We start from the raw sequence: 17,403 nt of genomic DNA, 5'->3' as shown, positions 1-17,403 counted from the left end.
GGTGCCCATGCATGGGGCATGTTGAGACGGGAGGAGACTGCTCAGGGGGCTGAGGTCAGTTGAACTCTCTGCCCTTCAGCATCTCCCACAGTCGGCGTACACAGTGGTGGCACCTGTGGGTCACTAACGCTGGAGAGGCTGAGCAGAGTAGGAGCTGAGATCCCTGTGGATGGACACTGAACAGAGAGTGAAGAGAGGTCAGTGGGGGAGGACAGTGCTGGTCACCTGCAGAGAGACACCACTGTCCAGCACTGGCGGACGGTCACAGTGCTTCATTCCTCTAAACGTTCATGCAGATGATGGCTCCAGGGGTGACCAATCTCACGGCCGTGACAGAATTCGTGCTCCTGGGGTTCCCCACTCAGGGGACCATGGGTTTCTTGCACCTGCTGCTCTTCTCCCTGGTCTACCTGTGCGCCCTGCTGGGGAACGGGCTCATCGTCCTCATCACCACCCTGGACCAACACCTCCACACCCCCATGTACTTCTTCCTGAGGAGTCTGTCCTTCACGGACCTCTGCCTCATCTCAGCCATGGTCCCCAAGTCCATTGCCAACTCTCTGAGGCACAGCAGCTCCATCTCCTTCCTGGGCTGTCTTGTCCAGGTCTTCACTTTGGTGGTTTCAGGAGCTACAGAGCTGACACTGCTCATGGTGATGAGCGTTGACCGCTATGCTGCCATCTGCCACCCCCTGTACTATGAGGTCCTCATGAGCAGGGACAGGTGTGTGCAGCTGACAGCTGTGTCCTGGCTGGGTGGGGGTCTCTATGCTGTGATGAACACAGCTGGAACCTTCTCCTTGTCCTACTGTGGGTCCAACGTGGTCCACCAGTTCTTCTGTGACATCCCCCAGTTATTGGCTATTTCCTGCTCTGGAAATTTAATGAATGAACTTGTCCCCATGTTTGTTACCATAGTGTTGGAATTCTGCTGCTTTATTTTCATTGTCATTTCCTATGTCCACATCTTCTCTGCTGTCAGGAAGATCCCATCCACAGAAGGGAAGTCCAAAGCCTACTCCACCTGCCTTCCCCACCTGCTGGTTGTGGTGCTGTTTGTCTCCACTGGATTCTTTGCTTATCTGAAGCCAATGTCAGGGACCCCGTCCATGTCTGACCTGGTCATTTCTATGTTCTACACGGTGGTGCCCCCCACCTTTAATCCCATCATATACAGTCTGAGGAACCAAGCCATGAAGACGGCTGTGGGGAGACTGATGAAGGGGAAACTTACCAAAATGTAATAGAGAATATGAGTCATGACTCAATTAAGAGACACTTATTTTAATATTTGTATCATGCTGCCCTTTTCACTCTTGTAATTACATGTAATTCCATTGTATAATTAAAAATTCATACTTATTTTAAAATTATATTTATGACAACTTCATATATTCCTATAGCTTTAATTGTTTTTTTTTTTAGCACTTAGGTGTTTTATGGTATTCCTTGTGTACTGGGGTAATTGAACTTCAGCATCTCATTTTTCTGCTGTCCTCCACTTCTGTGCTCCTGTCTGAGAGAGGTGATGTTTGGGTTTCACCTCAACTGTCAGCAGAAGTTCTCTTACTGGGGCAGCATCTCCAGTCTCTAAGGCACTTCCCCCTTACTGTCACTGACCCACTCAGTCACGTGTGGGGGCCAGGGCCACAGGTAAGCCAGAGGCCCCTTTACTTGGTGAGTGAGGCCTTCACAGAATAATAAGGCCTGAGGATCTGTAGTGAATCTGAGTAGCCACAATTTTCTGTCTATAAGGACCACACGTGACGTGGTGGAGACTCTCTTGGAAGCTCTGGTGTGGGTGCTACCAGCATTTACCATAAAAACACTCAACTCAAGGCAGACAGGAGAAATAATACAGTGGCTGTGAATGCTGTTAATTTCATGTGCAGTATAATTTCTAAAAATTTAGTAAAATATATTGGGTAGGTTTTTTTAAGAACTAATAAGAGAACATAGAAAGCTATAATGGTGAAAGCAAAGTAATAGCTAGTGGACTGCACCATACTCTAATATTTCCAGAGATAGTTGAGGAATGGTACTCGCAACATCATGCTGCACTTTACACGTGTGTTTATCCACTTTTATTTAATTACCAAGAATGCCTGGGAATTTGAGGAATATGTCCTTTTTGGGCACATTGTTATGGGCCCTCAGAGTGTTTGTGTTTCTGTAGGAAGTTGTTCAAACAAGAAAACTCATCAGGTTTACATACCATAAATAACACTATCATTTAGTGAAGATGTAAAGACATAAAGAATTTGTTTTTTTTTTTTTATAAATTTTATTGTTATATTCCCCATACAATTGCAGCCCCCCATTCTGACCCCAATCCCTCCCCTCCCGCCCCCGCCCCCCTAAAAGTGTCTCTGGTTCATAGTTTTTTGTTGATTTTGATTTTCACTTTCTTATAGTTATTCATTTTCCTGGTCCATTATTTAAGTTTTCTAGATTCCTGCTATGAGTGAGACCATCCGGTATTTTTCTTTTTCTTTTTGGCTTATTTCGCTGAGCATGATCCCTTCCAGCGTCATCCATGTTGCAGCAAATTGCATGTGTTTATCTTTTTTGAATGCTGAGTAATATTCCATGGTATATATGTACCACATCTTCTTGATCCAGTCATCTATTTTTGGGCATTTGGGTTGTTTCCAAAGCTTAGCTATTGTAAACAGTGCTGCTATAAACATAGGGGTGCAGGTGTTCTTTGGAATTGATGTTTCTGTGTCCTTTGGGTACATACCTAGGAGTGGAATTGCTGGGTCATATGGAAGCTCTATGTTTAGTAGGTCCAGAAATCTCCACACAGCTTTCCACAGTGGTTGGACCAGTTTGCACTCCCACCAACAGTGCAGAAGAGTTCCTTTTTCTCCACACCCTCGCCAACATTTGTTGTTGCTAGTTTTTTTTTTTTAATATGTGCCATTCTCACTGGTGTAAGATGGTATCTCATGGTAGTTTTGATTTGCATTTCCCTGATGACAAGTGATGTTGAACATTTTTTCATATGCCTGTTGGCCATTTGCATTTCCTCTTCAGAGAAGTTTCTTTTAAGCTCTTCTGCCCATTTTTTGACTGGATTATTTTCTTTGTTGTTGTTGAGTCTCATCAGCTCTTTGCAGATTTTTGTGATCAGTCCTTTATCATTAGTGTTGGGTGCAAAAATGTTCTCCCAGTTGGTGGGGTTTCTCTTTGTTTTTGTTATTGTCTCTTTTGCTGTGCAAAAGCTCTTTAATTTGATATAGTCCCAGCTGTTTATCTTTGCCTTCACTATCACTGCTTTGGGTGATGTGTCTGTAAAGATGTCTTTGATGTGCAAATCACATAGTGTTTTGCCTATATTTCCTTCTATATATTTTATGGTTTCAGGTCTTATGTCTAGTTCTTTAATCCATTTTGAGTTGATTTTTGTGTATGGTGTGAGGTGGTGGTCAAGCTTCATTCTTTTGCATGTAGCGACCCAGTTTTCCCAGCACCATTTATTGAACAAACTTTCTTTGCTCCAATGCATAGTCTTTGCTCCTTTGTCAAAGATTAGTTGACCATAAACCTGTGGGTTTATTTCTGGATTTTCTATTCGATTCCATTGGTCTGTATGTCTATTCTTGTTCCAATACCATGCGGTTTTGATGATTATGGCTTTGTAGTATAGTTTGAAGTCTGGGAGTCTGATGCCTCCATTCCCTTCTTTTTTTTTCAGGAGAGCTTTGGCTATTCGGGGTTTTTTGTGATTCCATATGAATTTCATCAATAATTGTTCTATTTCTTTGAAGAATGACATTGAAATTTTGATTGGAATAGCATTGAATCTGTATATTGCTTTTGGAAGGATGGCCATTTTAATAATGTTTATTCTTCCAATCCATGAGCAGGGGATGTCTCTCCATTTCTTTGTGTCTTCTTCTATTTCTTTTAACAGTGTTTTATAGTTTTCTTTGTATAGGTCCTTTACCTCTTTTGTTAGATTTATTCCCAAATATTTGATTTTTTTTGTTTCAATAACAAAAGGGATGGTCTTTTTGATTTCTTCTTCTTCAGATTTATTGTTTGTGTATAGGAAGGCTACTTACTTTTGCGTGTTGATTTTGTATCCTGCCACTTTACTGAACTGATTGATGAGTTGAATTAGCTTTTCTGTGGAGTTTTTGGGGTTCTCTATGTATAATATCATATCGTCTGCAAATAGTGATAGTTTGACTTCTTCTTTTCCTATTTGGATTCCTTGGATGTCTTTCTCTTGTCTTATTGCCCTGGCTAGGACTTCCAGTATTATATTGAAAAGCAATGGTGAGAGTGGACATCCTTGTCTTGTTCCAGATCTTAATGGAATAGCTTTCAGCTTTTCACCATTGAGAATGATACTGGCTGTTGGCTTGTCATAGATGGCCTTTATGATGTTGAGGTATGTTCCTTGTATCCCAAGAACTTCAAGGGCTTTTATCATGAATGGGTGTTGCACTTTGTCGAAAGCTTTCTCAGCATCTATTGATATTATCATATGGTTTTTATATTTCTTTTTGTTGATGTGTTGGATAACGTTGATTGATTTTCGGATGTTAAACCATCCTTGTGCCCCTGGAATGAATCCAACTTGGTCGTGGTGAATTATCTTATGGATACATTGTTGGATTCTGATAGCTAAAATTTTATTGAGGATTTTTGCATCAGTGTTCATTAGGGAGATTGGCCTGTAGTTTTCCTTTTTTGTGTTGTCCTTGTTCGGTTTTGGTATTAGTGTAATGTTGGCTTCATAGAACGTGTTTGGTATTGTCCCTTCCTTCTCAATTTTTTGGAAGAGTTTGTGAAGGATAGGCACTAATTCGTCTCTGAATGTTTGGTAGAATTCATTTGTAAATCCATCAGGTCCTGGGATTTTGTTTTTGGGGAGGTTTTTGATTACCATTTCAATTTCGCTAATTGTAATTGTTCTGTTTAGGTGTTCTATTTCTTCTTTATCTAGCTTTGGGTGATTGTAGAGTTGTAGGAATTTGTCCATCTCCTCTAGATTGTTAAACTTGTTTCCATATAACTGTTCATAGTAGTTACTGATTATTCTTTTGATTTCTGCTGTGTCCGTTGTGATTTCTCCTCTTTCATTGATGATCCTGTTTATTTGTGCTTTCTCCCTTTTTTCCTTTGTGAGCCTGGCTAGGGGTTTGTCTATTTTATTTATTTTTTCAAAGAACCAGCTCTTGGTTTCATTGATCTTTTGGATTGTTTTTTTAGTTTCAATTTCATTTATTTCTGCTTTGGTTTTTATTATTTCTTTTCTTCTACTGGTTTTGGGGTTTTCTTGTTGTTCTTTTTCTAGATCTTTGAGCTTCGAGATTAGGTTGTTTCTTTGCGTTCTTTCTTGTTTCTTGATGTGAGCTTCTATTGCTATATATTTTCCTCTTATTACTGCTTTTGCTGCATCCCATACATTTAGGATATTGGTGTCCTCCTTGTCGTTCAATTCAAAAAATTTTTTAATTTCTTCTTTGATCTCCTCATTAGTCCAATGGTCTTCCAGTAGTGTGGTTTTTAATCTCCATGAGGTAGGAAAGTTCCTTGCCTTCTTTTTATGGTTTATTTCTAGTTTGATGCCTTCATGGTCAGAAAAGATGGTTGATATGATTTCAATCTTGGTGTATCTGTTGATGTTTGTCTTGTGCCCCAGTATGTGATCGATCCTGGAGAATGATCCGTGTGCGCTTGAGAAAAATGTGTACTCCGTTTTTTTGGGGTTTAGTGTTCTATAGATGTCTGTTAAGCCCAATTGCTCTAGGTCTTTATTTAGAGCTTTGGTTTCTTTACTTATTTTTTGTCTTGTTGATCTATCCATTGTTGATAGTGGTGTGTTGAAGTCTCCCACTACGTATGTGTTTTCTCTGATGTCTGTTTTCAGAGAGGACAACAGTTGTCTGATATATTTTGGTGCTCCTTCGTTTGGTGAGTATATGTTAATGAGTGTTATTTCTTCTTGAAGTATTGTCCCCTTGATCATAATGTAGTGACCATTGGGGTCTCTTTTTATCTTTTTGAGTTTGAAATATGTTTTATCTGATATAAGTATAGCTGTTCCTGCTTTCTTTTTTGGCCCATTTGCTTGTAGGATTGTTTTCCATCCTTTGACTTTGAGCCTATTTTTATCTTTTGTAGCTAAATGTGTTTCCTGGAGACAGCAAAAGGTTGGGTTTTGTTTCTTAATCCAGGCTGCAACTCTGTGTCTTTTTATTGAAGAGTTTAGTCCATTTACATTTAGAGTTAATATTGATATGTTAACATCTGTATTTGCCATTGTGTTTGTCTTTCCTTTGATTTTATTTATTTATTCTTTTAATAACTTTTTTTTTTTTGGCCTTCTTTCATTGTTATTCGTCGCTCTGAGGTTCTGGCTTTAGGACTCCTTGTAGTATTTTTTGGAGTGGGGGTTTAGTTGCAATGAAATTCCGGAGTTTCTGTTTGTCTGGGAAGGTCCATATTCTTTCTTCAAAGAGGAAGGAGAGCTTTGCGGGATAGAGTATTCTTGGTTGGCATCTGTTTTCTTGGAGTCTGTTGACTATGTCCCTCCACTCTCTCCTTGCCCGTAGTGTTTCTTCGGAGAAGTCTGATGTCAGCCTGATTGGTTTTCCTTTGAATGTTATCTGTTTCTTCCCTCTTGCCAGCTTCATTATTTTTTCCTTGTCCTGGATTCTTGGGAGCTTTACTATTATGTGTCTTGCTGTATTTTTCCTTTCGTCGTGGAAGTTTGGTGTTCTTCTTGCTTCTTGTATATCAATTTTCAGCTCCTTCTTCACATTTGGGAAGTTCTCTTCAATTATCTCTTTGAATATTTTCTCTGTTCCTACATCTCTCTCCTCTCCTTCTGGTATTCCTATAACTCTTATATTTCCTTTCCTCATGGAGTCAGATAGTTCCCGAAGTCTTTCTTCGTTCTTTTTCCTTCGTACTTCTCTTTCCTTCTCTGTTTTGGTTCTTTTTATTTCTGTGTCTTCAAGATTACTTATTCGTTCTTCCATTTCATCTATTCTGCTTTCATTGCTTTTCCCAGAATTCTTTAGTTCTTTCATTAATTCTTTGATCTCCTGCATTTCTTTTACTTCCCTCTTTAGGGACTCAATTTCTTTCTTCTGACCATTGTTTTCCCTCTCTAGGGACTCAATTGCATTCTTCTGATCGTTGATTATTTTTCCCTTATCATTGTTTTCCTTTATGACTTCTGTCAGTTTTTTAATCACGGCAATTTTAAATTCTCTTTCTGGAAGGCTCAGAAATTCTTCCAAGTTATTGTCGTTGCAATCTGGGGGCTGGCTTTCTTTTTGTGGTGTGCTTTTTCTCTGGAGAGTTGCTAGGTTGCGTGTGGTTCTTCTCCTCCCTACTGTCTGTTTTCTAATTTGCCGTATGCGTTGGGACACTGTGTTGTTGGGACTTGCCGGCATCTTGGGTGGGCTTCTCTGTTCCCCTCTGGTTCTTCCAGGAGTCATCTGTCAGTTTCAAGCAGCCTTTACTGGAGAAAGGTCCCTGTTCTAAAATGCCGATGTGGGGACACACTCCCCTGTGCGCCTGGTCTGCCCCGGCGGTGGGTTCCTGCTCCCCTCTGGGCTTGGACTGCAGGCCAGAGGGGGTCTGGCGTGGGCGAACTTCCCCCGCTCACCTCTGGCTCCTGGGGAAGCCTTCTGCAGGTAGTCTTTACTGAAGAAATGTCCCTGTTCTAAAATGGTGATGTGGGACACACTCCCTGCGCTTCTGGTCTCAGGCACACTATTCTGCGCGCCTGGTCTGCCCCGGCTGTGGGTGCTCGCTCTCCCTGTGGGCTCAGACTACTTGTTCAGAAGGGGCCCGGTGTGGGCTAACTCCCCAGCTGGCCACTAGCTCCTTCAGTAGCCTGTGCTGGGGTCAAGTCGCTAGGTGGCACCAGAGATCTCTCCTAGAGCCCTTGGGGAGCTGATTTTCCACCCCGTGGGACAGGGAGCAGAGCGGGGATGGTAGGGTACACCTCAACGGCTTTGGGGTGCTGTGTCTGCCTTGTGCCCCACTGTCTTGGGGAACCCACGCCCCTAATTTCGTGCCCCGGGTCTCAGTTCCAAAGCCCTCAGTTCCAGGACGCGGGCTGTAGCCCAGATCAGTGGCGCGGGAATGGCGCCTTTTGAATCCCGCTCCCCTGCCTGGGCGCCTTGTTCCTGCTCACTCAGGGTGGGCCTCCGCTCGGGTCTCAGTTCCAAAGCCCTCAGTTCCAGGACGCGGGCTGTAGCCCAGATCAGTGGCGCGGGAATGGCGCCTTTTGAATCCCGCTCCCCTGCCTGGGCGCCTTGTTCCTGCTCACTCAGGGTGGGCCTCCGCTCGGGTCTCAGTTCCAAAGCCCTCAGTTCCAGGACGCGGGCTGTAGCCCAGATCAGTGGCGCGGGAATGGCGCCTTTTGAATCCCGCTCCCCTGCCTGGGCACCTTGTTCCTGCTCACTCAGGGAGGGCCTCCGCCGTCTCCCCGCAAGCCTAGGTCGCAGGCGCGGGGACCTGGGCAGCTGCAATCCGAGCGCCGCTTTCGCGCAAGCTTACCGGGCGGCCGGGGCTGTGTGCTGGTGCTGGTCTCCTCCTGGTGGGCGGGGCTCTCTTTAATGGCGCCTGGAGCTCACCTCCGCGGCGGATCCTGCAGGGTTCGCCTCAGCTCCCGTTCACAGGGTGTGGTGGCTGAAATAGTTCCTTTCCACTCACAGTCCCACTTGCTGCATCCGTTTTTCTTGTTGGGCGTTTTGGTTTGTTGTTTCCCTCGTCTCTGCCGGTCGGAGAGTGCCGCCTCTGTGGGCGGGGGAGGGGAGCAGGGTTCTGCGCTTCCCTCCCTTCTCGTCCTCTTTTATGGCAACTTTCTTCTTCGGGCAGTTTGCTGGAGTCACCCGTTTATCTTCCGTGTCCCAGTTCTCACTGGGACCTGCCGCTTTTCCTCCCTATTAACTTTTTTTAATGGGAGATCTTACTCGCAGCGTCTCCTCGCCACCATGTTGCTCCTGTAATCTCTAAGACATAAAGAATTTGAAGAAGATTTAAATTTGGGAAGTGAAATGCCCCGTGGGTATGGCCTGCTGTCTGGCCTCAATCCTCTCTGCAGACTGCATCGACATCTGCTTTCCTATCTGTGATGTCCAATGTTTGAAAATTTCACACCAAAATGTTTCATGATAATCTGTATTTCCAACTGGATATCAGACATTTAACTCATCCTCACCCTCTGAGGGTGACGTAGCCTGCAGCCCAGTGTAGTTCTATGTGGTCACAATGCCAATTTGGAGGCAGCCAGGAATAGTTAAAACATGGTAAAATATTGATATTCAAATTTCAAGATTGACAACTTGCTACTGTTATTTAAATCATTGGCATTTATTTATCTACTGATAAATAACTCTCTTAATATTAATCCTCAATACTGGCATGGCTTACTAGTCAATAGACATTATGCGATATAACAATAAGGTTATGGGATGAAAATTCCAAACATGTCTTGAATGTACAAGGTGAATGAGAATGTTATAAAGATATACTGAGAATATTCATTACCTACATTTTGTCACTTTTGGGTAACATAATTGAAATTTTCAAATTAATAAATCATTAGCTGTCTCTAGGTTGTATTAATTTAAACATTTAAGCACAATTAAAGCTGTGAGGACAACTTAATGTACACTAAGAAAACTATAGATTCCACTGAAAAAGAAATTAACTCAATAAGCCACTTCAGTGTAGTTGTAAGCTTACAAAATCAACACATGAAATCATTTGCCTTCTTACATGCAAAAAAGTGAACTACAAGAGAAGTTAAGGAAACAATCCTACTTATAACCACGAGACTAAGTACCATGGAGTAAACATAACTAAGGAGGTGAAGATACAAAGAGAAAGACATTGTTAAAAGAAATGGAAAAGAGGAAGAAATGGAAAGATATTCCCTGACCTTGGCTTGGAAGAATCAACATTACCAAATGCCCATCTGACCCAAAGTAATCACAGTTTCAGTGTAATCCCAATAAGAAATTCTATGGCATTTACCAAAGAGATTAAAAAAATACTTAAATGAATATGGAACCACAAAAGACCCCAAACACCCAAAACAACCCTGACAAAAATGAGGAAGAATGGTGGAGGCAGCACATTCCAGACTCCAGTCCATACAATAAAGCTCTAATACTTAAAGTATCATGGTACTGGGACAAAAACAGACACACAGAGAAATGGATTATAATGAGGGCCCAGGAATACACCCGCATCGAGATGGACAGTTACTCTATGACAGAGGAGCCAAGAGCATGCACTAGAACAATGAAAGTGGGGAAATGGTGCTGGAAAAACCAGACAGACACAAACAACAGAAGAAACCAGGTCACTGCCTCACACCCTACAGAAAAATTAACTCAAAACAGATAAACACCTGTTTGCAAAGGAATGAAGTCACTATAGCCATGCAGCAAACCTAAGTATATGACACCACATGCAGAAACCCTAATATTCCACTCCATTTTGTTAAGGTTAAAAGTAAAATTATTCAAACATAATAACAGTTCTAATTTAAATTCAGAATTACAGGTACTGAAAATGGAAATTTTATTAGAGGCTGATAAAGTTTCTCTCTCTGAAGGGCTGGTGACCCCGTGGTCACGCACTTCTGCTGGACGTCCACTGTCTTTCCAACCCACTCTTCCTCCATTGGCTCCCTCCTGCCTCTCTCCATGTCCCTTCCCTCCCGCCTCTGGCATTTCCACATCTCCCTCACGCCCATCTCCATGGCCTCTCCATGAAGGGCACATGGTGGGTGAATAATGAAATTTATGCAGATGATGATATTTGACTCAATAGGACCTAGAAGGAGAAATTATGTGGAAAGTAGATTGAATTGTTATCGTACCATGATAAATCATATGCTCAGTGTTGGCTGATTTGACAATTTCTTCCTGTTTTCTGTTTTCCCCAGATGATGTCTCCAGTGGTGACCAATCTCACGGCAGTAACAGAATTCATCCTCCTGGGCTTCCCCACCTAGGGGACCATGGGATTCTTGCACCTGCTGCTCTTCTCCCTGGTCTACCTGTGTGCCCTGCTGGGGAACGGGCTCATCGTCCTCATCACCACCCTGGACCGGCACCTCCACTCCCACATGTACTTGTTCCTGAGGAGTCTGTCCTTCACGGACCTCTGCCTCATCTCAGCCACGGTCCCCAAGTCCATTGCCAACTCTGTGAGGCACAGCAGCTCCATCTCCTTCCTGGGCTGTTTCATCCAGGTCTTTATGTTGGTTTTTTCAGTAGCTGTAGAACTGACATTAACCCACTATCACTAGCACCTGAGGTCTTGCACATGCGCCTATGATTGTGGAAACTTGGGCCCAGAGAGCTTGGAGCATGCACATATGTTAATTGGGACACCTGTGCCAAGGGATATAAGGGTTGAGTCAACTGAGATCCCGAGGGAGGGGAGACAGTCCCAGAAAGCTGAGGGAGATAGCTGGTCTGTTCCCTGACACAGCATGAAAGCTCTAAATATCTACATGCAAATATATACTGGCTTTGTCGTCCAGGTCTTCATGATGGTTATATCAGCAGGTACAGAGATGCACCTGCTCACAGTGATGAGCCTTGACTGCTATGCTGCCATCTGCCACCCCCTGCACTATGATGTCATCATGAGCAGGGACAGGTGTGTGCAGCTGACAGCTGTGTCCTGGCTGGGTGGGGGGTCTTGATTCTGTGATGCACACAGCTGGAAACTTCTCCTTGTCCTACTGCGGGTCCAACCTGGTCCACCAGTTCTTCAGTGACATCCCCCAGTTATTGGCTATTTCCTGCTCAGAAAATCTAATGAGCAAAATTGTCCCCATTCTCATTAGTGTGACATTGGATGTGGGTTGTTTAACTTTCATTGTCATTTCCTATGTCCACATCTTCTCTGCTGTCAGGAAGATCCCATCCACAGAAGGGAAGGCCAAAGTGTACTCCACCTGCCTTCCCCACCTGCTGGTTGTGGTCCTGTTTCTCTCCACTGGATTCTTTGCTTATCTGAAGCTGACCTCAGGGATCCCGTCCACATCTGATCTGGTCATTTCTATGTTCTACACGATGGTGCCCCCCACCTTTAATCCCGTCATCTACAGTCTGAGGAACCAAGCCATGAAGTTGGCTGTGGGGAGACTGATAAATTGCCAATATGCCAAGATGTGAGATATCACAATCTATGATTATCGCCCATGATTAGTTTTTCCCTCTGACTCTAGATGTCATTATTTATAAAGTACTGATTTCTTGCATTAGGATTTTTCCTTTTCCAGAAATTTATATCCTCATATTCTTCCATAAGCTTTAGTTTCCTAAATAGTGCTCTCATTTGCCAAACCTCCAACTGCGTGATGTTCATAAAGTGAATTCCCACTCATGGTTGAAAACAATGTATTTGGCTTAGAAAGAATGTTCTAGAACTCACACATCACCAACATTTATGTGAAAGGGAGCAGTGGTAAAGGGGTCTATGCTCAAGAGCACACTGTCCCGGGACCCCTGTCCTGGACACTCAGTTCCAACAGCCTATGTATGTCGCCACTGAGGGCCCCGTCCTTGTTGAGGGGAGGGGAGACAGTAAATGGGGTCCCCCACCCTCACTAATATAATGCATTGTCTTCCTATAGAGACATTCATGTTTCTGTTCAAAAGGCAAAGAGAAACTACACTTGAATCTGCTGAAGATGTCAGGATGGAAGGATGGAAGCATCCTTGGGGAGTCGGTGTCGACGCTGAACTCCGTTAGTGATGTGCATATTGATTTCTATAATGTCTGATTTGATTGTTACAGGACTACACTGCTTTAAGTACTAGAATAAAAGTAAAAACTATATGATATTCATTGAAGAACTACATATTTACTTTTAAGATGCATCTTCTTTATACACATCTTTAATGTATTTGTTTTTGGGTTTCCTTAGTTTTCAAATTTGTATTTTGAGTCTTACACCAGGACTTCTTGTCGACTCTCTGGCAGATAATATTTATTTCCCTTTTCTTCTACTTTGGAACTAGCTATTTATTATACTATGTGAAGAACAGGATGTGAAAGTCAGCATGACACCATTTTAAATTTTTATTCTTCTACAATATTTGTACCCTAAATACCCAGCTTCTCATTACTGTTTTTCTTATACTCAGATATGAGCTGGGGGTGATGTTCTTCCCTCAAGTGCTCTCTCTGGTGCAGATCACTGTGTCTCCAGACTCTCCTGACAGGCCATAACATACTCAGTCCAGAAACTCTTTCTTTTAAAAAATTTTTATTAGCCACAGACTGAGTCCATTAAGGTATGAGAATAAAACACGCTGCAAACTCACTCAAATGAGCATTCATGGCAATGAATATATTTGACCAAAGATCTATCCCCTTGGGATACTTATTTCAGTCTCTCTTACATCTTTTAAAAATATTTTCAATTATTCACTTGGATAAAACCTCTGTATTTTGAGACGGGGATTTGATGAGTGAGGTAACATCAGTGACGCAACATGAGGGCATGCTAATTTATAACTTGCCACCATCAAAGAAACACTTTATTGACAGGTTTTGGTTGCTTTCATTTGGGGGTTAGTTTCCCACTCTGTATGCACAGTGCTCCCCGCACTCCACACGACAGCCCCGTTATTACGTCATCTACTTCCAAGTCACGCCCCCACCCCTTGTTCCCTGTGATAACAGCATATTTTTTCGCTAGTCCAACATTCGCTTTCACTGGATTTGGTAATACAGGATTTCTGTATTTTCTCTCCCCAGATGCGTGAGACCATCGCTATCTGTCTCTTGCTATCTGCTTATGTCACTGAACAAAATCACCACAAGGTCCATCCATGTGGTCCCCAATACATGATTTCATCTTTTAATAGCTGTGCAGTATTCCACTGAGTGTGGACCTTACACTCTCTGTTCTCTCCTCTGTCCACGGCACCTGGGTTGGGGGCGTGGCCGGCAATGGTGGACGGTGCTGCTGGGAACACAGGTGTGCGTGGTCTGCGCTGCAGAGTCTGCGCATCTGGGACAAATACCCAGATAAGATTTGCTCCATCCTGCGGTTGTCTTGTTATTGTCTGAAGACACCTCCAAGCCATTTTCGGGCAGAGGTGAGAGGCCCTTTCTCTCCCTCCCTCACCTCCTGTTGTGTCGATTCTCTTAATTAGTCCCTGCTCACAAGGGTGACTGACAAGTCATTACAGTTTAATTTGTGTTCTCTTATCTTCAGTGATATAGAACAATATTGTGTGGCTCAAATTGCGGTAGGACCCAAAACCATAAAACAGCAGAAAGAACACCTGGGGTGATGCTCTAATGGACACCCACTATGGCGTGTTTTCAGGGACACAAGACCAAGGCCAAGAGAACAAGACCACATAGGACAAGCGGCCCCCCCCACTAGAGTGCTCCTGGGCCTCAGAAACCGCTGTGAGCACAGGCCTTGCGTGGGGAGAAGCCATGTGCACCCCACACTCCTGACAAGGGCAAGTGTCCCTCCACACAAGTGTGTCCCCACCACAACAGGGAGCAGCACCCCAGTCAAGACACGGGCCAAGGCCTACGTGGACAGTCTCTAAGGAGGACGTGTCGGTGCCTGCAGAGTCGCGGGCAGGTGGATTCAGGCTCCAGACCCTGCTCTGAGCTTCCTGTTGCGTCCTGACCACCCCCCACCCCTGGCACAGATGTGTTTGTTCCCGTCCCGGGATGGGCTCATCCAGCGAGGCCAGTGGAGTCCAGGGCGCGATCGTGTCATTATTCAGTGTTAACATCTAATAAGCTGGGCGGACTCTGTCGTGCTGCTTCCTGGGACCTCTGAGCACTGCCGATGACGACGATTCAGCTCCTCACACTCAGCCCACACTTTCCGTCGTGTTCCCTTCCAGCGTGTGCTGGACACCGGGGTCCACAAGGTCCGAGTGTGTGTCCGGAGAGACTTACATGTGAGGAATGTGCTCCCGGTGCTGAGAGGCTTTTCTCACCTAAGATTAGCAGGAAGGACTACCTATACATTTTCTCAAGTTATGAACACAAAATTTTTAGTGACAACACAGGTTACCCCATGATATGTGGGGGCAGTGTGCCAGTTACTCCTCCCTGGCACACCCCACAACCTACTCCCTGAACCCCTAAAAAGACACCAGCCTGGAGCTGTCTCCTGGCCATGTCCCCGCAGTTGTACCCTCCACTGAACAGGGGCAAAGTGGTGTCACATACTCCGAGGGTCTCCGGCCCAACGGTGCATACAGAGCCCCTTCTTGCTGCAAGAAGGATCCTCCCAGATTAGGCGGGGAGAGCCAGGCCCTACCTCCAGGTGGGGTGCTATGGGAAGACATCCAGTGGACATCTGGTACCCCGGGCTGAACGAGGGCCTCTCATCAGTGACCATGTGCCAGAAGCTGATGTCAAATCTCTGTCCCCTTGAGTCTGGGAGGTGGGTCATCCCAGATCATGGCCCCAATGATCCCTGAGCTGGTCCCAATCCACCATGCAGACCCACCACTGGCTTTAATGATGGGACAAGCACCCAGGTCCCCCTCAGTCAGTGGAGGCTGATGGAGCCTGAGGAGGAGGAACCAGAGTCCAGTCCTCACAGGGGTAAAAACTAACAGAACTGCCTCTGCCACACTCAGTGCACTAATGATCACTGAATGTGCTTCAGGATGAAGCCAATTAAGACCATCAACAACAACAAAAAATGCACTTGTCCCTCTGGAGGAAGGTCCCTGAGGTCTGGAATCTGGACCATGTCCAACATGCAGACACCAGCTCCAGAGCTCAAATAGCCCAGCCCTGAGGCCCTGTTCTGTCCATGAGGCGGCACAGGATGGGGTGCAACATCCTGTGAGTGCTAGAGGCATCCCCCGAGCCCTAACCACGGAGTGAGAGGCCGAGACCTCCTCTGTCCTGCCATGGGGACAACCTCAGGAGTGAGACTCTACACGGCAGCAGGAACTCCCCCCCCCAACTGCAGTTATTCTGTTCTTAGACAGTTTTCAAGAAGAATCCATTCAGATTGAAAGATTTCAGATTCCAAGCTTCATTTCACATCTCAGAAAGTACCGTAGTCAAAATATTCATTCAGACAAGAACTACACATTCTCAAGATTCCCAAATAGTTCAATTTCACACCACAATATTTTTATGGGATAAGTTTCAAAGACAGAAATTAACTTTTTCATTAATCTCTCCAAAGGTTTTGACTTTTAATGCAGTTATCATAGAGAATGTTTGGAATTGTGGCCGACAACAATATTGCTTAATAACAGATTTTAGCTTTCAGCACAGTGAGCGTATGTTAAGAATTAAATAAAATTACAACTAATGGAATAATGATGAAGAAATATAAGATGAAAGTTAAAATACTTATTGTTAAAATTCAGTGTTATGGCTTTTTGTCTCGAAATTTACGACACATATGTTAAGTAGAATTTCAAAAATATTTTAAGCAACATTGTTAATAGTTGCATGGCTTTGGCACTAACATGAGGCTGGCAGGGACGTGTGACTATTCAGGGACAGGAATTTGGGATTTGTCCCAAACTCCATTACTCAGAGATTGTTAGCAATATTGTAAAATACAGATGGAACAGTTTTATAACAAAATCATATGTCAAAATATTTATTTAAATCATTGAGAGAAAACATTCTCATTTAATTTAACGTGGTCAAAGATATTGACTTTTAATACATTGATCATATTAGAAGATTTTGAATGATGGAATGTGTGAAGATTAATGTTCATCCCTAGGATTTTAGCATCAGCACAATGAGTGTGTTTTGGATACTAAACAAAATCACAACAATTAATGGAATTAGACTGTAATGAAGAAATTCTAACAAAATTTTAAAAATAATACTTATTGTTAAATTCAGAATGTTAAGCATTTCTGTCTTAAACATGACAGATATGAGTCAAGTAGACACTCAGTAACGTTACAGCAACCTGTTGCCCACTTAATGGCACTGACACAAACGTGAGGCTGGCAGGGACTTGTGACTATTTATGGACGTGAACTTGGGATGTTCCCCAACTCCATACTCAGGTATTGTTGGTAATATTGTAAAATAAAGTCACAATATTTAAACAGGGCCTGGAAGAGATAGATGTCAAATGTTATTTTATCATTTTAAATTTGTATATAAATCACTCAACAGATGTCAACATTATTAACAACTAAATACCCTAATTTATTTCCTTGTTTTTATTAAATTTCGGGAATTATTCCCACCAATGTGTTGAATTATTTTATATTACTATAGTCTCCTAAAAATCCTGCCTCCCCAGGGCCTCCCATCCATCACCCCACAGAAGAGGGAGAGGCTGAGATTGGGGAGGGGGAGGGGAGTGGGCAGGGCTGAGGAACAAACCTGAACCTGGGGGACCCGGGACCCTGGGAC

At 43.7% G+C, this 17,403-nt stretch overlaps 1 protein-coding gene and 1 pseudogene across 2 annotated transcripts; both read left to right on the top strand.

The window, feature by feature from the left end:
- Window positions 1–371: 371 nt before the first annotated feature.
- Window positions 372–1,367, top strand: LOC311176158 (olfactory receptor 14A16-like; the record flags this gene model as incomplete). The annotated part of the gene is made up of 1 exon (XM_084241467.1): window positions 372–1,367. One exon carries the CDS (start codon window positions 372–374, stop codon window positions 1,242–1,244), a length of 873 nt encoding a protein of 290 aa, XP_084097593.1. The 3' UTR covers window positions 1,245–1,367.
- A 9,644-nt stretch (window positions 1,368–11,011) lies between these two features.
- LOC311176157 (olfactory receptor 14A16-like) lies at window positions 11,012–12,415 on the top strand (annotated as a pseudogene). The gene is made up of 2 exons: window positions 11,012–11,245; window positions 11,540–12,415. The product of its transcript is annotated as an olfactory receptor 14A16-like (transcript).
- The last annotated feature ends 4,988 nt before the right edge of the window (window positions 12,416–17,403 follow it).

This window comes from Talpa europaea, assembly GCF_964194135.1.
Source record: "Talpa europaea genome assembly, chromosome: 8".
Lineage (NCBI taxonomy): Eukaryota > Metazoa > Chordata > Mammalia > Eulipotyphla > Talpidae > Talpa > Talpa europaea.
The sequence above is the reverse complement of the archived record's forward strand: the minus strand, read 5'-3'. Positions and strand labels throughout refer to the sequence as shown.